This window comes from Terrapene carolina, unplaced genomic scaffold (genome assembly GCF_002925995.2).
Source record: "Terrapene carolina triunguis isolate 2854851 unplaced genomic scaffold, T_m_triunguis-2.0 Scaffold35098, whole genome shotgun sequence".
Taxonomy (NCBI): Eukaryota; Metazoa; Chordata; order Testudines; family Emydidae; genus Terrapene; species Terrapene triunguis.
Window position 1 is genome coordinate 9730806 of NW_020699449.1, and position 24116 is coordinate 9754921.

The 24116-nt window shown below is 42.2% G+C and overlaps 1 protein-coding gene across 1 annotated transcript in view; it reads right to left on the reverse strand.

Moving 5' to 3' along the window:
- LOC112117244 (protein shortage in chiasmata 1 ortholog) overlaps positions 1 to 24116 on the reverse strand; it is a 65879-nt gene that overhangs the window by 19135 nt on the left and 22628 nt on the right. Inside the window, exons 8-19 of the mRNA XM_026646475.2 lie at positions 22954 to 23130; positions 18741 to 18848; positions 16062 to 16249; positions 12863 to 12935; positions 10894 to 10960; positions 10096 to 10280; positions 8645 to 8789; positions 5935 to 6046; positions 4734 to 4855; positions 3130 to 3223; positions 1778 to 1909; positions 138 to 287 (exon numbers count right to left, since the gene is read on the reverse strand). Of these exons, the coding sequence (XP_026502260.1) occupies positions 138 to 287; positions 1778 to 1909; positions 3130 to 3223; positions 4734 to 4855; positions 5935 to 6046; positions 8645 to 8789; positions 10096 to 10280; positions 10894 to 10960; positions 12863 to 12935; positions 16062 to 16249; positions 18741 to 18848; positions 22954 to 23130 (1553 nt within the window). The remainder of the gene's footprint in view (positions 1 to 137; positions 288 to 1777; positions 1910 to 3129; positions 3224 to 4733; positions 4856 to 5934; positions 6047 to 8644; positions 8790 to 10095; positions 10281 to 10893; positions 10961 to 12862; positions 12936 to 16061; positions 16250 to 18740; positions 18849 to 22953; positions 23131 to 24116) is intronic.

Below are 24116 nucleotides of genomic sequence, written 5' to 3' on the forward strand. Positions count from 1 at the left end.
AACTTAGTTATCTGATTAGTTTTTAAAATTATATTAGGAAATATAAACATATAACCTCAGAAAGCATTCTGTAAAGCCTTATTTATTACACAGACAGCTGGACTGCTAGTAAAATATATAAATTCACTATGCCCAACCTTTAAAACTTTTTCTGGAACCTCAGGCAGGAGTTCCTGAAGTTGGTCAAAAGTTGCCAACAACAGCCACTTCAGTGAAGACCCCTTCTTTAACAGGAGCTGAGCTACTAGAGGGTTTATACATGGAAAAGTAAGCAAGCACTTCTCTGCCTGGGGGAAAAAAAGTCACTGTCAGCTTCCGAAATGATCCATTTGGGACATTCAGCTTGCTCTGTTATTAGAAGGTAAAGAGAATACCATCTTTATATAATCTCTGGGCACAGAATCTGTCACAGAACCACAATTCCTAGCAGGTAGGCCTTGTATACACCACCTAAACATCTATAAATAGAATATCTTTCTGGGGGGGACAAATTATGCACAACTGTATGGTAAGAAGGGTGTATAGGAAGATGAAAGTAACTGCTCTATAACTAAGGTTGACAAAAATGATCCATTTAATCTGGATTTTCAACACACAACCCAAACTTTTCTAAAAAACTTACTTTGGACCTAAAAAGTCACATGTTTACTCTCAGGTTAGAATAGTTTCCCCCCCCCCCCCCAAGTTCAAGGGAAACTGCCCAAGCTGTGTGTTGTACTCTACATAAGGCCCTTTGTTTTCAGGTTTTATTTGTCTTAAAAATTTCTGGGAATTTAGGGGGAAGCGAGGGATACACGGTACTCACGGGAGGCAGCAGTTGGGAGGTCTGGGCTGCCAGGATCCAGCTGCCTGCCCATCTTGCTCCCCAACTCAGCAGAAGTAGATGGGCCGCGCTGAAGGGCTGGAGTCAGGAGGCGGCTCTGCCCGGCAGGGAAAGCAGATGGGGACTATCACCCAGCTCCCCTGCCCATCATGCCCCCACTACACACTGCACTACCTGGCAAGGAGCCACCTGATAGGGGAGCCTCCCTCGGCTGCAGGGGCTCAGCTCCCTTCCCATCTTGTCATCTCACTTCCCCATGCAGACAGGCTCATCCAGCATGTAAATATCTATACATCAATTATCCAATGAGTAAATAAACAAAGGTTTACTATCTTGGGCTCAATACTGCAAGCACGAGACTAATCCCATTGACTTTAATGGGATAAACTACATACTTGCATGCGCTTAACTGCTATGTTGGCTTGGAATCAGTGTTCAGAACCCTGCAGGATTCGGCCATTGTTCTGTAATCTGTCCCAGTTTATTTAGCTTTTAGAATTTGGTGCACAGGATTATAGTGTCACAATACACAGGATAGGGTGACCAGACAGCAAATGTGAAAAATTGGGATGGGGGTGAGCGGTAATAGGAGCCTATATAAGAAAAAGACCCAAAAATTGGGACTGTCCTTATAAAATCAGGACATCTGGTCACCCTAAAACAGGATGAGTCTTTTCCAGCCGAGATATTCAGATTGATTTGCTCCCTGGGATATTCTACTGCCTCTTAACACTGAGGATGAATCCCTCTTCCAGCACAGCTGCCCCTGAAAGCACTGGGGAATGAAAATTGCAGCTACTTGTGCCTGTATTCAGGCCCATTGTGATTCAGGCCCATTGTGTTTATATTTGACAACAAAACAATAGAAAACTGGAATAATGAAAACAACCTAGCATTTTAAATATCTTACAAACAGCAAGAGAACTGCTACACTTAGCACAAAGACAAACAAACCTCAGATGGCAAGATAGAAAGCCAGGATCTGTCCAACCATTCACGAGGATTTGTTTTAGAAGACATCAAAATGTTGTCAGCAATCTGACGAATTAACAATGCTGTCTCTTCAACCCCTGGCACAAGAGCTACCTAAAATAATTTAAAATACGTTAGCTCAAAGGTTATACTTAAGAGTAAAAGGTTGTATTCACAATGGTCTGCAGCAGGCAAGAAACTAGAAAACTTAAAGATGGTCCTGAAACCAAAGGCCTATCGTAATTAAAATTGTTCCATGCAAGTGATATGGAGGGCTGTAGCCTCCATCTTCAGCACCACACACTGCCTCTGGATTACTCAAACTCTATGTAGGTAAAATTAATTCCACTACAACACCTTTTAGATATGATCAAGTATGTAGCTATAACAATACTCCCTTTCAAAAAAGGTAATTCTTGTAAGCCTAAATTTGATCTGTTATAGTAAAGGTGTAATAAGTTCCAGGAATTCAGGATATTTAGCATTTTGAATGCCTAAGTAATTTTCTAGTGAATTACTGAACACACATATTGAACTGTACAAAGACTGACTTTCAGATATGTCATTTCCCTACAGCTAATTTGACTAGGATAACTTTGCAGGAGATTTTAATGTATATGTGACAGTAAATCACCTTATCTTTGCAATTTATTTTATGCATTTGTATCAACTAGTCACACATACCAACTTGATGAATCACAAAAACTTTCCCCTCTTTTTTTAATTTCTACTACTCCAAATATCGGTAAAATTTTTATAGAAAAAACATTTTTATAAACTTTCTTAGTACACAATGGATAAAATTTCTTCTTAGTACACTTAGTACACCCCTCTGCCCCAATTATAACGTTTGCTGGTGAAATGACACCAGTAGAGAAAGCTTTTTTTCCTCTTTTAAAACAATAGATTTGTCTCTTAAGAATCTTGCAAATCACCTTCTTTAGTATCTTTTTACAAATAGTGACATTAACTTTGACTTGTGAGTCAAAATGCAGAAGCCACACCACACTACAAAAAAGGATAATACAGCTGGGTTCACATACACAATAATGGATTGATAAAATTATGATATTTTCTCAGTATTATGACCTCTAGTGGTAAAACACAGCTATTTCTGATTCTTAGTCTGAGCCCTATTCAATGTCCATTGAAGTCAATCCGAGCCTCATCCAATGGCAATGATCAGGCTCCTACATCTCATTTTAATCAGGTATTTAAATTTAAACTATTTCATACGTTTGATTTTGTGTACATGCTTTATCAAATGTTTTGGTAATGCCACGGAGGTGGTTTTATGATACTGAAGGTAAAAGAAATTTTACTAAAGAAATTACCTTCACTTCAAAGTCTTCTGATTTCTGTGAAAATGGAACCAAAGCAGCATAAATTAAGGATAGATGATGCAGAGTCTTTCCCGTGAGGCTGTACCTGAAACAGAGTTACATTATACTCACTATAAATACTCTATACAAGGGGCAGCTTTAGCTTGGGTTCAATTACACCTACAGAAATCATGAAACTAACGGTGCCGAAGCTGAGTGGCACTGTGACCCTGTGTGCCTGGTCATAACACCTGGAGTGGGGCGCCAGGCCCAGGCCCAGACCCACAGGAATGGGGCTGTTGCTGTGGGGTGAGTGAGGGGCAGGCTTGCTCGCCAGGCCATCGCCCCTACCTCTGGGGTTCTCACCTCTACAACGGGCTGAGATTAGAGTGGTGGTGTTGCTGTGGGTATTTATTGGATTATTATCCAATATTATGCTTCCTAATTTTGTTCTTACCAGTAGAGTATTGTTGAAATAATATATAAATGATAGATCATGCTATCTTTGTATTTATTTTTTGTTTTGTTTCATACTGCAATTACACTAGAGTTAATGAATCGGGAGGTTGCATCCCCCCCTGCACTATACATTAGAGATATTTGATAGCTGCATATAATATTTTCAAAACAACAGACAAAGTCTTCTGTAACTATGTAGTTTACCTACCAGAATTCTGAATATTAACTAAAGCTCTGTGAACATTAATTAACAAATAGCTCTGCAAGGAGCAACCGGAATGCAGCTGAATCACTCAACAGGAGAGGCTGCATTGTGAGGGAGAAAAATGATGTCAGTCTTCAGTGCACAGTCAGTGCTATGAGGCAACAGCACTGGAAGGGAACCCAGTTAATAAGGGGGAAAGAGCGCAAAGAGAAAATAGCCAGTGCAGGGAGAATTTACTGCTTACCATTAGTTTACAGGAGAAGGCTTATGGGAAGAAAATGGTGGTTACATGAGACAGCAGAATCAGAGATTCAGGTACTACTTATGAATGAGGCAGAGCTTCTGGAGCAAAAGCAGAAGGGTCGTTGGCAATGATTGACAGATTTGGAGAATACATGCATAGTTGCCAGGCAGGATATAATACTGATGCCATGATTAACGGACATGCACTTGTAGGACATTAGTTTATTTTAGCCCATTACAATGCACGGTTCCAATGGTTATTGTTGTCAAGCCAGTATTGTCTCTAGATATGTTGATTTTTACTTTTTTAATATCAAAGGATGTCTGATCTAAGTCTTAACTGCTTAGAAAAGTAAATTTATTTTTAAAACTGAATGGTTCATCTCTTGAACATGACCAAAAATAATTTAAAAACTCAAAATACCCTGTTTTGACCCTTTAGGGTACCAAGAAATTAATTGCCATGTAAATCAGTTTACTGAGTCCCAAGATAAAAGTGTGGCAACACAGAAATTGAGTGAAAAGTCCAATGCAAATTGGAAACACACTGGAAGTTGAATATGTAGCTATTTATATTGTTGTAAAAGAAGTGCATGACTTGCAATTCAATTTAAACATTTTGTTACGTTACTTTGTTCTAGTAAATGATTTCGCATAGTGACAACTCTGCTTTATAACACCATGCTAGTAGAATGAATGTTTAACTTACTCTGAATTCAGTCTCTCTCTGGAATACAAAATGATCCAACAGCAACTGTATTGGAGTGATAGTGCCATCAGTCTTAATATGATATTATCAGAGGATGTCTCATAATTCAGTTCTTCCAAAGTCTACCGCAAAATTAGCACAAAAAAGGTAAAAAAAGTGAATATATTTACAAGGCTGCTGTAAGATTTAAAATGTGCATCACTGTAATGTAAACTTTACAGTTGAGAAAGAGCCTTATTAGGTGGATAAAGCTCACTGGACTGGAAGCCAGGAGACCTAGATTCAATTCTGACTTTTATTCTGTGTGAACTTTGGCAAGTCATTTGACCTCACCATGCCTCAGTTTCCCCTTTTATAAAATGGGGATATTTATGTACTGCACAGGTTTGTTCTTAGGCTTATTGAGAATTATAAAAGTGCAAATTATTATTATTAATCTTTACCTTAATCAACCTATATGTATTACACTATGGATGTATTGGATTTATAAAGTACAATGTGGCTAAATACTACGCTGTAGGAGGGCGTAGATGTATTCTGTTTTCAATATTAATATGTGATTTTATACTCAATTTATCTTGCAATATCAGTTTTTCTAGCTGTAGAGTTTCAGTCATACACTGAATAGATGAATAAACGTAAGGAATTTTAATAACAAAGTTTATACGATCATGTTCAGTTGTTCAAACCTTAGCGTAGGGCAAATTCTTCTCTATCTTAGTATGTATATCTTGTTGACATGAAAGGAATTAACATAGATATCAATGAGAGGATACAGTCATCTATAACTTGAATTGTTCACAAAATATTTTCAGTTATACAACCCCCTTTTCAAGTGTGGGGTCTTTAATAATAAATATTCAATATTATCAAAATCACTTCAGGGATTTTAGAACAGAACTGACGACAGGGATAATGCAGGTCAGCTTTGCAGCTATTCTGTTATCAAGCATAAGTGTAGAAAGAAGATACAATACAAGATCAATCAGTAAATGCCTCAATGACAAACAGAATTTTGGATTCATTCAACTCTGGAATAACTTCTGGGTTGAGAAGCTATTAGGATCTGAAACGGTCATCCTAAGGAGGGGGTTAAGAGGAACAACAAAAATGGCTAGACGGCTGGAGAGACTGGTTTACAAGGAAAAATTAAGAGATGTAACTGAGTGCGGAATTTGACCATGTTGGTCTAATTTTGTACCTCAATAATTATGGCAGTGCGTTCATCTATTGTTATCACGACATATCGATCTGTACCTCCAAAAAGCTGTAATGATTCACTGCAACTTCTCTCAACAAAAGTAATATTGTACCTATAGAATTCACAAACTGTCAGTAAATTTCATTTAAGTGAAATGATGAAATCTTCCTAAAAGGAGAGGAATGTTGTTGTGAAGTCCTTTTATTTAATTCTTCAACTCCAATTATATGGATTTTTAATTTCTTGATCTCTTGTGAACCCCCAACTATACTTCAATTAAGACATATATTCAAAGGTCAAAAATCAATATAGTGAGTCTTCAATATTTCAATATTTATTCTGTTAGGTTTAATTCCACATTCATTTAATATTACCTTGATGTACTGCCACAGTCTGCACGGAAGGTTGCAGTTCCATGAAGCAACATTATGTAATGCAGAGATTGATATTTATAAGTCAGCAAAACATTCTGATGTTGAAATTTGCAGTGTAGCAAAGTCAACCCTTTTAACTTCTTGTTGAGAAGCTATAGCTGTATTACATTGCTTCTGACAACTAAAAAAGATTTTAGCAACATGCTACCCTGATTATTAGCCATTCATTTAGGGCCATATCCCTCTTCTCTATCACTGTGCAGCACAGAGAAACTGAAAGGAGTGAAATTCCCCTCTAAGGCCCTCAAATTGCCAGAGTGAGGGAAGTGAACCAAAATAGCATCCCCACTCCTTGTGTTAGTGAAAGACCCTTTGAATGAACACCACATGCTCAGGGCTCTGAGGGAGTCACAGTTGATTAGAGGGGGAGCCACTCTATGGGGCATCATCCTCAGCAAACACAAGGGAGCTAAAACTGACTCTGCCAGCATTGAGTCACACAAGAAACGTGCACCTTTTCTGATATCCAGTGGAAAAAACTTGTGTGTCCAGATATTCTGTGTGTGACTGGTGAGACTGCTGTGAAATTCCAGAATTCTTTGCTGATCCCTTTGATGGTCCCACAATTCCAGGGAAATTTAGGTAAAAAGCACTGACTGGGTCTCTGGCTACTCTGCCACAGTCAGGCTGAGCACTAACCAGAGCTCAGGGCTAAGAAGAACTCATTAAGTAAATTATTAAATTTTTAAATACTGAAATTAAAAATGTTGTTTTTGGACTGTTAAATTGTTATTAAGAACAAGCTGGAAACTGTTTTGCCATTCTTCTTCATTGTGCCTCACAGTTAGTATCAAACCTGGCAATGCTTTTCAGCAAGATGGCCACCACTAGCACTAGGCTTAAAAGGGCAAATTGTAATTAAACTCTTCACAGAAACACACTTCACAATTTTTTTCCATAATGAAAAGTGCTGTTTACTCTGTGAACTTTTAGATTGTTGGGGAAAATAAAATGGATATTGTTTCTGTTAAGGAGAATAACAACACACCTGTGCCGTGCACTATTTTCAAATCTTCAGAATTTTCTTATTGTTATAAAGGTATTTCAACAAATTGAAGGTGCTCGTACTCATTCAGGATTGTGTAAATACCAAGGTGAGTCACAGGGTTTAAGAACATAAGAATATAAGAACGGCCATACTGGGTCAGACCAAAGGTCCATCTAGCCCAGTATCCTGTATTCCGACAGTGGTCAGTGCCGGAGGGAATGACCAGGTAATCATCAAGTGATCCATTCCCTGTCACTCATTCCCAGCTTCTGGCAAACAGAGGCTAGGGATGCCATCCCTGCCCATCCTGGCTAATAGCCATTGATGGACCTATCCTCCATGAATTTATCTAGTTCTTTTTTGAGTTTAAAGTAGAAGGGACCACCAGATGACACAGTCTGACCTCCTGTTTATCACAGGCCACTAACACCCTCCCTCCCCCAGTAATCACCCACCAAGACAACAACCAGAGTTAGATCAAATTATAACAGCCCTCAGGAGACTAAACTCTTTGCATGCCACAGGGAGAGAATACAAAGTTTGAACATCCAAAACAGTTTTTGACTTTGCTAACTTTTAAAATAGCATTAGAAAAATTGGTAGCATCAGAAAAATGGGACATTTTTGTCTAATATTTAGGGAGTCCTGGTAATTAAAAAAAAAAAAAAAAAGACAAGCAAAATACTTTTATGAAAAGTTTTTAAAACAAAATTACTCCTAGGTAGCACCCAAGCATGACATATTTAAGCTCAAAGGTGATTTTCGGAGAAAGTTGTAGGATTGAAATAAGAATTTGGAATAAAACCACAATTTCACTATTAACATCTCTAATATTAATATCAGTAGGCCAAATTCTGCTCTGATTCACACCCATATAACACCACTGACTTCAATGAGCCATGAATGTGATTGCCAGATTTGTCTTGTAGTCTTCACTATAATGCTAACGCTGTAATTGCTAAGTGGAGAGATAGCCTCATCAACCAACAAGGTGATAAGTGCATTGGAAAAACCTAAAATAAATAGAATTGATTAAATTAAGGGGCCTCATTTCAGAAAAATTCTAGGGGAAGAAAAGTTGTGTCAGCATATAGAACATTATATGTGATTATATTATATTCTGAAAAGTCAGTGGGGAGGGCCAAAGGGGAGCATATAGACCTATGAAAAATCAGGAGGCAAACACCAGTCTGGTGGAAGGGCAACTGCCCACATTGCCCCATAGCAAATGAGGCCCCTAATTAAATTGACAGATAGATGCATCAGTAATCAAGTCAATTTCACTTACTTGGATTCTAGAAGTTGAAGGATTTCCGGTGCGTTAAGAAGTCCTTCAGATGTCAGAAACACATACGGAATCTGCACCTCCAGAGGGAAGCAGCCAAAATTTTCACCTGAAACATTTTCAGATTTAAAGATAAATAATATAACAGCTTCACAAAACAGGGAATATACGAGGTGATGGTTTTAGGTATTCAAATAGACATATCTTTTTGAAAATGTAGACTATATACACCCCCATTAAAAATATTTCTGTTGAATTTTCTTCTTGTGCAAGAAATTTCAGATGCTAGAAGGCCCTTCCTAGTTTTGTCCAGCATTGAAGCAAGCCTCCCTCTGCATGAAGAACACTGGATAGAGCCTCTATCAATGCTGAACTACCAGGTAGTCAAAGAGGTTCTCTCAGGAGTTCAGTGCGATTCACTGCTCATCTTTTCCAGGATTGGGCTCAAGTCCAAAACTTCTTCCTATCTTACTCCTATTATGTACATAATTCAAGAGATGATCTAGCTCAGGATGCTTAGCTTTAGCCATTATTATTATTCTCTCTCTCTTTCATGGGCACATACCTGTAAACATTTTAGAGCAGGGGTGGGCAAACTACAGCCCGCAGGCCACATCCAACCCGCAGGACCGTCCTGCCTGGCCCCTGAGCTCCTGGCCCGGGAGGCTAGCCCCCGGCCTCTCCCCCGCTGTTCCTGCCCCTCCGCAGCCTCAGCTCGCTTGCTCCGCCGCCGGCGCAATGCTCTGGGCGGTGGGGCTGTGAGCTCCTGGGGCAGCGCAGCTGCAGAGCCCATCTTGACCCGGTGCTCTGTGCTGCGTGGTGGTGGTGGCGGCGTGGCCTGGCTCCAGCTGGGCAGCACGGCTGTAGCGCCGCCAGCCACCGGTGCTCCAGACAGCACGGTAAGGGGGCAGGAGCAGGGGGAGTTGGATAGAGGCCAGGGGAGTTCAGGGTGGTGGTCGGGGGGGGGGGTGTGGATAGGGGTCGGGGCAGTCGGGGGGGAAACAGGAGGTTGAATGGGGGCAGGGGTCCCCGAGGGTAGTCAGGAAGGAGGGGAGGGACTGGATGGGGCGGCAAGGGGCAGTCAGGGGACAGGGAGAAGGGGTGGTTGGATGGGGCAGGGGGGCCATCAGGAATGAGAGGAGGGGTTGGATGGGGTGGCGGGGGCCCGGGGGCAGTCAGGGGACAGGGAGTGGGGGTGTGTGGATGGGGCAGGGGTCCTAGAGGGCCCGTCAGGGAACGGGGGGTTGGATGGGGCAGGAGTCCCGGGGGGGGGGCAGATAGGAGGAGAGAGCAGGGCCACGACCCTCTCCCCTAACCGGCCCTCCATTTAATTTACGAAACCCGATGCAGCCCTCAGGCCAAAAAGTTTGCCCGCCCCTGTTTTAGAGAATACAAATCCCTTTTTCAGGTGCAAGACCAACCTTTCATTTGAATTCTAGGAGGCATTTACTTACCCACTACAAGTGTTTCTGGAAGAGTGGTTTTAAAAGTTATGTAAGTAATATTCAAATTTTTGCACAGCTCATTCCAGCAGGAGTTCTCTGTATAATCATACTCCACCACTAATGAGAAAAGAGTCCATGGAAAGTCAGCTCCAATGTGCTGATTATGTACAATAACACAGGAACATCTACTCAAACTGAAAGAGAAATATCCAGAAAATTATCTTTTAGCGTGATTACTCCCAGTACAAAATAAAAACTTGTAAACTTGTATTCACTTGAATAGAAAGTGTCAGTTGTTTTAGGATAATTAAAAAACTGATTTTATCCTTTCTGTATCAGAAATTTTTAATTATTTTTATTAAATACTTCACCACCTCCAGTAATCTGCATTAGGTCTTCATATTTCCTGCTATCACCTTTCATTTCAGGCATGAGCTAACAAGTTAGGAGAGTCTCTACAACCCCAGCTGGAAAGGACTGGGGGGTCTTGTAAATTAGCTTTTAATGTTGCATCATCAGTACTATGACAATGCCCATCTATATCTCCTTTTTTCCCTGGGGATTCTTCACATCAGTGATTGGAGTAGGACTACTCAGAGTTACTACTTAACTACTATACTTAATTGATGATTTGGATCGGTCCAGAATGTTCATCACCTTGCAGAATGAAGCACATAGGCCCAAATCATGAAATATTTACCCAAGCCCTTGGCAAAACTCACTTTGAAAGTAACAGGAGTGTCTCTGAAGTTAATTTTGAGTAAAGATTGTAAGATTTGGGCCACAAAAATTATGAATTATACTCACCTGCTTATGACATGGTGCTCTAACAAAACTCCTCTTTTCTCAGGATTCAAAACCATGGCTTTTAAACCTGTTTAAAAAGAATTAAACATCAATTAAAGAGACTGGACCAGATCTTCTGCAGGTGTAAATTGACATATAGTGATAAACAGCAAACATGGGCTGAATCAGGAAATTATAACCTCAGGGGTACAGCCCTGGATGACAGTGCTGTACCTGAGGCAGTCATCAGTAATCTCGCATTTCACTAGGCTGACAAGCTGTGACCCTGCCCATACTGAAAGACTTGTATATTTAGGCCCAGGATGGGGTAAATTCTGGAGTCCTGTTGGTAAGTCAAGAGCAGTCATGTTGCTTAGCTAAGTAATGTTTCTAATTAACTTAAAATGAGCGAGGAACAACTACTGGGAAAACAGTGGGGTTTTTTTCCCCTGGCATTTTTTAATTTTATATATGACAGAAAATATGACAGAAAGAGATGTAGCTAACAGGTTGCAGAGGATGGAGAACAATATGTATTTTGTATAATATAAATGTCCTCAGAAGGTTGATGAGACAATCAGATTGATCTATGTTTCTAAGCCATTTAATAAATAGATATAAAAGAGCAAATATTTATCATTATTTATAGTGTTGCAAATACACCCACCATTTATAAAACACTTTAGACACAGGGTCCCTGGTCCTAAAGAGTATGCAATTTAATCTTAATACAAAACACAAAAGAATAATTCAACACAAGGTGGCGCAGATATGCTGTTGGTGAGGCGATCAACCAAGAAAGACATCAAGTGAAAAACAGGGATTTGAAGGAAGAGAGGGGTGTGCTTGACAGGCTGTTCTGATCATAAAAAGTATCAGGAATGAAAACCTGGAGACAGGAGTGGCAGGAGACAATGGGAGCAAAAAGGGGACTTTATACAGAAGTGCGGAAAGAGGGGCAGTATAAGATGAGATGCTATGATAATTTGGAAATCTATGTGTACAAACATGAATTCTGGCTGACAGTATGAAGTGTTACTATGAAAACTGCGTTTCTGTAGATATCTTTACCAAGTAGCAAACTCCAGTTTGAAGGTGCAGCCTTTTGCTTTCTCCATTGTCTGTTTGCTTCCATGTTGGGCTAAAATTCTAAAGGTTTGGGGCAAAAGATTAACAAAGGAGAGTTGTTTCTGTTACATGGAATAGGAATAATATCAAAAGAGAATAGCTCTAACAAGAGACTGGCTTCCAACCAGGTGAACTGGTTTAGCAGGGGAGAGGTTGCCTGAGCAATGAATTTACCTGGAACAAGTCTATGATCACCTGTTGAAGTTGGCAAGATATAGGTCATCTGATAAAGGGGCTACAAGTTGTAAAAAGGGAGGTACTGATCTGTCTGGGGTTTTTAGCCATTTTTTCCCAGCTCAAGAGGAGAGAGAAGCAGCTCAACATGTAAGGGCCTGAATGAGGCAGGAACGCTTACCTGATTTGTGAGCCCACCTGGTCGCCCAAGGGATGGGTGAGCTAGTAAAAGGTATTGTGTGAGACTCTGGGCAAAGTGTCTGTGTGTGTTACCTCAGGCCTCCTGAGAGAGTTAAATGGTAAACCAGAAGGCTACACCTTGGGGTGGGATTCTGGAAGAGGGTGTGTTTCAGCTGAACTCAGCACTGAGCTCGGGGACTAGGCAGCTGGGTAGCAGGTTCCACTTCTCAGGAGAAGACGGTAGACAAAGGGTCTGTGCCTTGAAATAAGCCTAGGGACCCCAAAGATTGGGGCAGTGGCTGGACTCCATTCAGGCTCTGGGAGGCTTAAAAGACTCAGGGACCTAACAGCTGGGTCCCCTCACAGCAATCTAGTGAGTGACCTTGAGGGAGAACTTGAGTGGGATCTGTGAGAGATGCACACAAAGATATAAGCAAGCGGAGTGGAGCACAGTCTTGATGTTACCTTTCTCATCTTCTAAAGATTTGCACAAAAGAGCAGCATTTACCTTCTACTGCACTAAGGGTTTTAGTGATGGCAGCTTTTTCATGATCAGAGTCCATTCTTGTTATGATTAGTACCTGACGTAAGACAAGTAAAAGAAATTAACATTTTAATTTTTTTTTCTGTCTACACAACTTTTCCTGGAACAATACATGAAATATAGTATTAATTTTTTGCTGTCTGATGAATCTATGTTTCCTAAAGGATAATTGTGTGCTTACTACTAAAAGATGATATTAGAAGAGCATTACTATGAAAGGAGATGCAGTATCAGGAATAAAGATATTCTAGAAAAATATCTCACACCTGAGTATTAACACACAGAAAGAAAAACTATTTAAAGTCAGTATTTAAACTGCTGTCACAGAACTGAAATCCTACTGCAGCACCAGGTAGACCATCATGGGGAGGAGATTTTCAGGCCAATCCCATACTCCATTCACAGGTAAAACTCACATTGAAGATATTTGGAGTTTTGCTTACAACAATGTGCTGGAGGGGCCTTTTAGGGGATCCTGGGAGCTTCTTGTTAAAATTATGGGACCACCAAACTGAAAAGCTGATTGGAAAGATTTCCATGACCATAATGGAACTCACTAAATAACTTATGTGTGAGGCTCATTAAAACTGCTGATGACCAAAGTCTTTTACTTTCAAATGGATCAGACTGCACCCAAGGGCAGGCATTTTTAAAAGATTCTCTCATTGGAGGAGATATTCAACCTTGTCTCCCAACCCAAATGAACCAAAGTGAACCATGTGCTATATTATCAATATGCTCAGTATAATTGTCAGGAATAAACTAAAAAGACTTGACAATGATCTACACAGGATTATCCTAGTAGATTTTACAGGCACTGTCTGGGTACACTTTATGGACCTGATATTTAAGAGGTCGTCAACTGCCTCCATTTTTGTGGGCCCAATTCTGCACCCAAAATTAAATGTGGGAGCAAGTGGTAGTATTTACATGTCCAACTTCATGATTTATGGGTCCAATGAGGTAGTTGCATGTGTAAATGTTATCACTGTGCTAAATGCTGTCATAGCAGAAATAGTTTCTGAATATTTGTCCCTTTGGCTAACATTTTAAAAAACAGATGTTTAAAGTTAGGTGCTTAAAATAGTGGCCTGGTTTCCAAACTCCACACAGCTTCCACTGACTGTAAAGGGAGCATCTAGATGTTCAATACTGTTGTCGCGGGTTACTTAAATCTGCATTTAGAGGACTAAATAAATGGCCTAATTCTCAAAAGCTGAGCACCCAATAGTTCCCATTAAAGTCAAGGGGCCTAACTCTGGACACACATTTTATCTGTTTTCTTCCTAGTTTTCCAATGTTGTCTCACCATTACTACATCAAGTGCTGACCTACATGTTGTACTAATATACTGCTGTTCCTGTGTAATCGTGGATGCAAATGATGATGGAATAAGAATGGTAAAGTTCATAAGGTTTTTTTCTATGAGATCCATCATGTTCTATTTGTAACTTTTTGCTTATAAAGGAAATTTCTCATTATATCTTGCATCAATAGCAATTCACTAATATGATATAAAGGTATAACCAGATTATCATGCTTCACATCATATTAGCCAATGCTAATATGATACAACAGTAAATGGCTTATGCAATAGAACTTTCACATCTTATTAATACAGGAATACTCCTTCTGTCTGTTCTGGCTCACTCTAAAAACTGCCTCTGAATGTAACTGAACTAGAGCCTTTACAAGTTTAAGTTCCACTCAAAATATTCTAAAATATTTTTTCACAATCTTTTTTTTGCCTTACTCACTTTTATTATGTATTATGCTGCTTATGCATTATGTAAATAAAATCATCTGGTGATAAACCTGGTTTTTGCTTCTGTTTTTTGTGGGGGATTTAAACACAGGAATGATATCTCCAAAAATATCCGTACTGCCAGGAGAACACATTTTGGATATTTATGTCCAATTTCTCTGTTTACGCCCCACAAACCTGTCCTGCAGTGATCCCCAGCTGTTTTATGGCCATTTGCAACTGGTGTAAATTAGAGTAGCCTGAAGGCTGCTCTCACTTATGTCAGGCGATTGGCCTACTGCCCAGGTGGCCAAGGAGCAGAGGAATGCAATGGTGGTCTAAAACCAATGTTGTACTTCAACCCACACCCTTGTGTGTTTGTCAGCCAGAGACTGGGATTGGAACTTTAGTGGCTAAAGTCATACTGTAATTTTCAACAAATGATGTAAGATAGCAAAGGAACAATGTGTGCTTAATTCAAGAGCAAAACCATTTGGGTTCATATGGGGTCCTTGTTTCCTATTTGTGCAAATGCTGTTTCAATACAATTGGCTGACTAATTGCATGTCCATATTTAATTGATGTATCTGTACACAGGTAGATATGCAGAGTGAGCAGCACCTTGGCTCTGCCCACCACCGCCTTAAAGGTACCTGCCAGCACAGCTGAGTTGGCATAGGAGAAATCTGTGTCTAGTAACAAGCTTGTGTAAATTACTTCACCCTTGGAGCAAGTGGGGAGGCAGCAGAGAATCCCTGGGCTATTCCTGAGGTGGTGCAGCTTCACGCCATCCTTTACTCATAAGTGTTCTAATATAGAATTTCCTGTCATAGAATCTCAGGGTTGGAAGGGACCTCAGGAGATCATCTAGCCCAACCCCCCAGAGCGGGGGGTGTCAAGTGGGGCAATTTGCCCCAAGCCCCGCAGGGGCCCCGCGAGCCCTGGCCGAGAATCCCTTTCCCAGCTAGAGGCACCTTTTTACTGGCGGCAGTCCGGGTCTTCGGCGGCATTTTGGCAGCGGGGGGCCCTTCAGTCGCTCCGGGTCTTCGGTAGCGGGTCCTTCAGTGCTACTGAAGATGCGGAGTGACTGAAGGGCCCGCCGCAGACTCGGAGCGCCGCCCGGTGAGTATGTCCGCTCCCCCCGCTTTGCCCTACGCCCTCTGAATCCTCTGGGCGGCCCTGCAACCCCCTGCTCAAAGCAGGACCAATCTCCAATTAAATCATCCAACAGATTTTTGCCTCATATCCCTAAATGGCCCCCTCAAGGATTGAACTCACAACCCTGGGTTTAACAAGCCACTGCTCAAACCACTGAGCTATCCCTCTGTCATAAGCCAGCTCTTATTTAAGTAAGGTAGTTTTATAATTATTGCTCTAAAGTAGTTTTTATTGTTTAAAGAACTTGCTTAAATTGTTAACCTTATGATTCTCTTCATCTGTATTACTCTGCACCCACTTGAACATCTGACACCGAAGCTGTGTTATTTTGGGACTGATTTCATTCTTTTTCTGCCTGCTATACTGTACAATCTCCAGCTGCCTCCAAATATTATCCAAACAGGAACCTAAGATGCTTGTATAGATATCCTTTGCCTTGGACAAATACCCTGTTTAAAAACCAAAGCAAGGAATAATTACTTAAATTTGACATTCCAAAAACTCAGCATTGGCAAAAAGAGAAAGAAATCTTGACAATTTTCTATTTGATCTGCACATACATTTTAGTTACATATAAAGGCAACTCGCAAAGGAAAGCTGAAAATTTAGCCAAAGACAGAAATATGTGCAGAATGCTCCCACTAACCAGACTTTTGGAACCAGTTGTCATATAAATAAATCTAAAATCGGAAGTAGCATTCTGGAACTTGAGATACCAGAAAATTGAGCTGTTACACTAAGCCAGCCGAGAAGCTTCAAGGTAAATCAGGCTTTTTCTTATATGCCACATTTTCCAAAGTTTAATCTTTTAATTATTTTTTAAAAAGTGGCTTACAAGATAAATGTGACGTATCTGAGTCCCTGCTAGTTGGCTCATATTATTTCAAATATTTCTGCTACCTGTAACATCCCTGTGTGATACATACTGTGAATCAACAGTAAACCTAAAGCAGGCCAAGAAATTGAGAGATAAAAATAAAATATGTATGTATATATGACTAGTTTCCACTTACTTATGTGCTGAATGCTACCACAGCCTGACTGGTGGGGACATACAGTATTTCTGTGCTTGGCTCAATTTTCAAATTTCTTTTGCAGTTCACCTTTAAATATGCTGACACCTCATAGAACTCTTAGAAAAACATTATGAGTAGAGATAGTTCTGTTTACATATTCTATATTCTGCATTCCTCTTCCCCATCATTTATTACTAGAGGCATTTCAATGAAGACACAATCGTTTTAAGAGTTAATCTGCTCCTGCTGTTATGCTCCACATGAAGTCATAACTTTGTAGAGTGTAAATTTTTCATAATAGAGATCATATATGCTCTAAATTCTGATAAACCTATGTGTGAAATTACAATAGGTAGATGTGGAAATGAATGTGTGACAAACAGGGAATTATGACTTCAGGTGTGAGATTAGGAGCAGATGAACTGTTATATCCTCATCCTTATCTGCATATTACTAAAAAATGGAATAATCTCTGAGTTTAAGGGCTATAGTTCAGCCTTTAGTCTTTGATGTAGCTTTACACAGGAGCCAAATGTGTTAAATAATATTTCACATTTGTGCTTGAACCTGCCTCACTCTTCATATCTGAAACTCAAAGGAGTAGATGGGAAACTAATTTCTTAGGTATAAATTATTCCAAATGCACAGCATAATAAACAATGCACAAAGTCTCAGAAAGTCAGCAGGGAGTTGTCTGCCTATATGTCCTTCTTATATGTTTGCCAGCTAACTCCAAGATTCACATGCAAAATTCCATGTTCAGGGAGACTGAGCAAAATCCAGACATGATGTAAGTGGGTGCAACTCCCATGGAAGTTTCTTGCCCAAACTGTGCAGTGCCATAAATGGTGATATGAACTATGTGTCAGGTATTAATGGTAAAGAAATACGATTTGCATTGAATTGGCATTTAATGAGTAAAGGGTTGCCAACTTTCTAATCGCACAAACCTAAACACCCTTGCCCTGTCCCTTCTTTGAGGTCATGCCCCCACTCACTCCATCTCCTCTTCCTCTTTTGCTCGCTCTCCCCCACCCTCACTCACTTTCACCAGGCTGGGGCAGTGGGTTGGGGTGTGGGAGGGGGTGAAGGCTCCGGCTGGGGATGCGGGCTCCAGGATGGGACCAGAAATGAGGGGTTCAGAGTGTGGAAAGGGGCTCTGGGCTGGGGCTAAGGGGTTCGGAGTGCAGGAGGGGGCTCAGGGCTGGGACAGGGGGTTGGGGTGTGGGAGGGGATGAGGGGTGCGAGCTCTGGGGGGGAGTTTGGGTGTGGGAGGGGACTCAGGGCTGAGGGGTGGGAGGCAGTGAGGGGTGCTGGCTCCAGCCAGGTGGCACTTACCTCAGGAAGCTCCTGGAAGTGGCTGGCATGTCCGGCTTCTAGGTTCAGGGGCAACTAGGTGGCTCCGCGCACTGCCCCTGCCTGTGGGCACTGCCCCCACAGCTCCCATTGGCTGCGATTCCCAGCCCATGGGAGCTGTGGAGTCAGCACTAGGGGCAGGGCGCAGAGGCAGTGTGCGGAGACCCTTTGGCCGCCCCTGTGCCTAGGAACCGGACATGCCAGCCACTTCCAGGAGCCACGCGGAGCCAGGGCAGGTAGGGAGCCTGTCTTAGCCCCACTGCATTGCCAACCAGACTTTTGGCCTATTAAAATCTCCCTGATTGCTTTTAATAGTCACCAGGAGATTGAGGCTGATTCCGGTAGACTCCCAGGCAATCCGGGAGGGTTGGCAACCCTAAATAAGAATGTAGAAATAGGCAGGCAGACGGGGGCAACTCTCAGAAGCTGTAAGTTAAGGCTTGATAAGTGTTTACTTACACCACACAATCAAAAATATGAGCGAGGGATTGTAGAATTTCATGGTATATTAATTGTCATCCAGTGGCAATGACAATAAAGAGAAAACATTTTTATTGTTAAAACTAACCTAATGCTGTGTCCAAGGTACACATTAATAGGAGGTCTCGAACTGTTACCAACAGATGCACCAGAGCAGCATGTTTGAACAACAGTATCTCTTTCTCACTATTTTTACCTATACAAAGGAAAAAAAGTTAAAAAAAAAAATAAATATATATATATGGTTTGTATAGAAACCTCAGGAGCTATACTGCATACACGAAGTCATATAAAGGGTCCTGGCATCTCAGAACATTAGTCTCCCACAATGAAATATAGATATAAATATAAACACGTCATTGCTGTGGATCTCAGCAAGGCAAACACTGACTGTACATGAAGGAAAGCAGAAATTTTGCCTACCTGTTTATTTTATTTCTTTGAGCTCTTCTATACTGGTCTAAGTTATTTGGGTGATGTATCTTCTCATACAGCAGATGGAGACAGATTACTAAATCTTTTGATGACATCATGCTTCTCTATAGAAAGGTCTAACCATCTTTCTGCAATTGACTATTTCAAAGCAGTTCCCAAGAAATCAAACTGACTCCATCCTTTGATAATCAGTAAAGAACTTTAATACAGTGATAACCTGAACTTGAATTTTCCAAAGAAACTTTGCATTAAACTTTGAACCAGGGGTACTCTATTTTTTTGTCAAGGTCCAAATTTCTTGGTCAAGGTATAGTCAAGCTCCAGACTCCAGAAAAAAAAAAAAGATAAGACGTAAATAAAAAGATTTCAGGGTTTGTTCAAAAGCATCTGGTGGCCTGGATTTGGCCTGAGGTCTGCCTATTGACTACCCTTGCCTTGAACCATAAAGAAGACATTGTTTTTCACGGGAGATTATCTGGGCTAGTATATAATACCTTAAAGGAAGAAAATTAACTGAGAGGAAAAATGTCCTCTTTAGTCTTCTGTACTATGCTGGATACTTGAAACCTCCCAAAGCAGCTCACATAAAGCTACAGGAGGGATGAGGATTTGACAGTCACCTACCAAACTCTCCTGTCAAAGGCTGTCTCTATGGATGCCTGCACATCTATCCTATAATGCTTGGCAAAGGTTTAAGCTGGTGCCCAGGTGTCTGTCTGCCCTACAAATCTCTATTAAAAACAGATTCCTCACTTTCTGTCCATAACAATCGTACTTTGGCCAGGTCTACACTACCGCGGTAGTTCGACGGCTGGCAATCGAACTTCCGGGTTCGATTTATCGCGTCCAGTTTGGACGCGATAAATCGATCCCGGAAGTGCTCGCCGTCGACTGCAGTACTCCACCTCAGCGAGAGGAGTACCACGGAGTCGACGGGGGAGCCTGCCTGCCGCGTGTGGACCGCGTCTGAACCGCGGTAAGTTCGAACTAAGGTATGTCGACTTCAGCTACGTTATTCACGTAGCTGAAATTGCGTACCTTAGATCGAATTGGGGTGTTAGTGTAGACCAGGCCTAAGTGTGCTTTAAATGTTTCTGGTAACATCTTCCCTATAATGAAGTAAGTTTTCCTGCTTAGGTTTCAGAGTCGCAGCCGTGTTAGTCTGTATCCGCAAAAAGAACAGGAGTACTTGTGGCACCGGATGAAGTGGGCTGTAGCCCACGAAAGCTTATGCTCAAATAAATTTGTCAGTCTCTAAGGTGCCACAAGTACTCCTTTCTTTTTTCCTGCTTAGTACCTTAGTCCACTTTGAGGCGGTAGCTTTGGAGTCTGATTGTTTTCTCATGTGGCCTTGGTTCAAAATAAATAGTCTCTGTGATCCATTGACCTCTGCAAGCTGCTCTATGTAAATTTGCAGGGACCTTTGAATGTCCTGGTAATGAAGTCTTCCTTCCTTCAGATACTTTGGATTAGGGAAGATTGTGAATAAGGTAAATCTGCTATGAAGAAAAAATGCCTGAGGAATCTTAGGCTTGAATTTAGGCAGAGCTCTTGTGAAAAATCAATTACAACTCTTTTCAAGAGAGCACTTGCAGCTTTCCCACTATTCTAGCCAAACATACTGCTGTAAGTGCCCATTGCTTGGGCGCTGTCTGGGCCCACTCATGACTGTTGTTTCTCCTTCATGACAGGTTCTGGGCCTTGGCTCTCTCAGCATCAGGCTCCCTTCTTAAAACTCGAAAGGGTACTCTGGCACTTGTTGCCTCTTCAGTGTGGGCAAGACGACCTATCTCAGGGACCAGTCTTGGGGCAGACTCTAGTTCTTTGGCGCAGACAGGGACTGCTAAATCTTCTCCAAATCTTCCCGAAAGAATAGCCTGTCTTTAAAGGGAAGGACCGGCAGCCTGGCCCTTAAGGATTGTTCCACTGCCCACTATTTTAGCCAGAGGAACCTCTTTACTGACACAGATAAGGCAATGGTTCTAGCTGTCATGTGGATTGTAGCATATCATTACAAACCAGTGAGAGAGCAGAGCCCATAAGTGGGAGCACCATGGTTAGGCTGGACCATAGTATCAGATTTCCTGGGTCCTGCTAAATTTCTGAAATCATCTGTCTTTCATAATATATAAACACCTTTGAATTAATCTTGAATTAAATTGAAGACTCTTAAGCAGGGGTGGCCAACCTGTGGCTCCGGAACCACATGCGGTTCTTCAGAAGTTAATATGCGGCTCCCAGGAGAGGGCGGTTAGGGGACAAGGAGCAGGGGGGGTTGGATGGGTCGGGGGTTCTGAGGGAGGTGGGAAGTGGGAGGGGTCAGATAGGGCAGGGGCCAGGCTGTTTGGGGAGGTACAGCCTTCCCTACCCAGCCCTCCATACAGTTTCGGAACCCCGATGTGGCCCTCGGGCCAAAAAGTTTTCCCACCCCTGCTCTAAGTTGATGGGGGAAAGTTCTCCCATTGGCTTCGTTACTCTACCTCTGCGGGAGAAGCGCTCACACTGACATAGCGCTGTCTACACAGGGAGTTAAGGTCGGTATAACTATATCACTCAGGGGTGTGGATTTTTTACCACCGAAGTAAGTGTGTAGTGTAGACCTATTGGTCTACAAAGATGAGGGGAGGGGGCTGAACTTCAAGTGATAAACAATTGAATCAACTGAGGGCAAGTATACACTTAAAGTGCTGCATTGGTACAACTGCACCAATGCAGCTGTGCCACTGTAGCGCTTTAATGAAGATGCTCTAAGCTGACAGGAGACAGCTCTCCCGTCGGCCTAATTAACCCCAAGAGGTGGTAGCTATGTTGGTGGGAGAAGCTCTCCCGCTGACATAGCGCTGTGCACACAGTGGGTTAGGTCAGTATAACTACGTTGTTCAGGGTTGTGGATTTTTCACACCCCTGAGCGATGTAGTTATATCAATATAGGTCTGTAATATAGACCAGATTGTATACAATATTACTGTATTATAACAGGCTATTGCATGAGATCTTTTATTAATATCATTGTGAATTGTATGTATTAACACCTTATAAGGAATTATGAATACTTATTAATATTACGCTTTACAGTCTGTGACCCAAATAAGCATTCATAATTCCTTATGTAGTGTTAAGACATACAACTGAATTTCTTATTTCTCTGATATGTCCAGGAGAGGGCTGGACATTGCAGAACACAAGGCCTTGGGAAAATTCGGGACTGGGAGTGTGTTGGGGCCACCTTGCTCGTTGTAATCAAGGCTGTGGAAGCCAGAGTGGGGCTGTAAGGCTGTAGACTGACTGCTGGCGTCAGAGTTTCTGAACCAGCATTGGCTGTATAGCACACAGACACTCAGGCTGTGACCTGCATGTTTGTTGCTGACTGTGAGTGTCCCATGCTGGGAGCTACAGTAGCAAAGTATTGTGAGACACTCAGGGTTACAGGGTTAAGAGGTGACCCTTCCTGGACTGGAGTATACCCTGAACTCCATGACAGGGATATGACAAAAACAGCCACTGACCACAAAGAAAAAGACAACAAAAACATACTGGTGTTTTTCTCTGTAAATTACACATGTGGGAATGTCATTTAAACATTGCCTACAATGTATGATTAATCATGACCAACATTTCTGAAGCATGTGAAATTTAGATTTGGATTTGAATACTTTTTAGTATTCTGATATTCAGGTTATTAAAAATAACACGCCCTAACTAGGACTGTATTAATGGAGACCTTTTGGAAACAAAAAAGCAGGTCTGTTACCATCAGCCCTTAAGATGGGAAACGCTTGGAAGTTTGTGAATAATTTGCCAAACTTATTGAACCGCACGTTACAAATAAAATCAATTTTATAGATGAAAAATACAATGTATTTTACCTTGTTTAAAAATATCACAGATCACTTTCTCCTGCTGTTTTAAGAAAAATCTAGTGTGATCAAATTTAACAGTGGCAAAGCTCCAATTCACTGCAGCAAGTATGCCAAGATGCATCAACTCTTTTAGAACAGGAGTGGCTGTTGCTTCTAACAGATGGTATGCCTGGCACTGGCTTTCTGGTTAATACAAACACACACAAGATAACACGATTTGGTTAAATATGCCACTGTTGGATAAAAGTCCTCAAGTGTGTTGCAAAACAAAAAAGCATTCTTTTCTTCAAGAGATCTGCAACATGAACTTCATTCTCTTCATGTTAGTAATTCTTAATAACTGCTGGATGGCTGTTTTGTAACCCCTTCTAAGGGCAGGCCTACACTTAAAACTCTCAACCGATGCAGCTGTGCCACTGTAGCACTTTAATGAAGATGCTCTAAGCCGACAGGAGACCGCTCTCCCATTGGTGTAATTAATCCACCTCCCGAGAGGCAATAGTTATGTCTGACGCAGGGCCGGCTCTGGCTTTTTTGCCGCCTCAGGCAAAAAAGCCTCCGGCCGCCCTCCCCCCCTGCGGGGGTGGGGGAGGGTGGCCAGAGCCCCGGGGGGAGGGCGGCGAGCCCCGGCGGGGGCTCCGCTCTCCCCCCGGCGGCCAGAGCCCTGGGAGGAGTGCGGTGAGCCCCGGCGGGGGCTCCGCTCTCCCCCTGGCAGCCGGGGGGAGGGCGCCGGGGGGGAGGGCGGCCGGAGCCCTGGGAGGAGGGCGGCGCGCCCCCCGGGGGGCTCCGCTCTCCCCCCGGCGGCCGGGGGGAGGGCACCAGGGGGGAGGGCGGCCAGAGCGCCGGGGGGAGGGCAGCTACCCCGGCCGTGGCCCCGCTCTCCCCGGTGGCCGGAGCGCCGCCCCCCTCCAGGTGCCGCCCCAAGCACAAGCTTGGTGGGCTGGTGCCTGGAGCCGGCCCTGGTCTGACGGGAGAAGCTCTGTCTACACTGGAGGTTAGGTTGGTATAACTATGTTGCTCAGGAGTGTAGACCAGACCTAAGGCTTTATCTACATGTAAAAGTTAAGTCAACATAGCTATGTTGGTGTAAAAAATCCACTCCTTGACCAACGTAGCTATATCAACCCCACTGCCAGTGTAGATGCGGCTGTATTGACAAAAGAACGCTT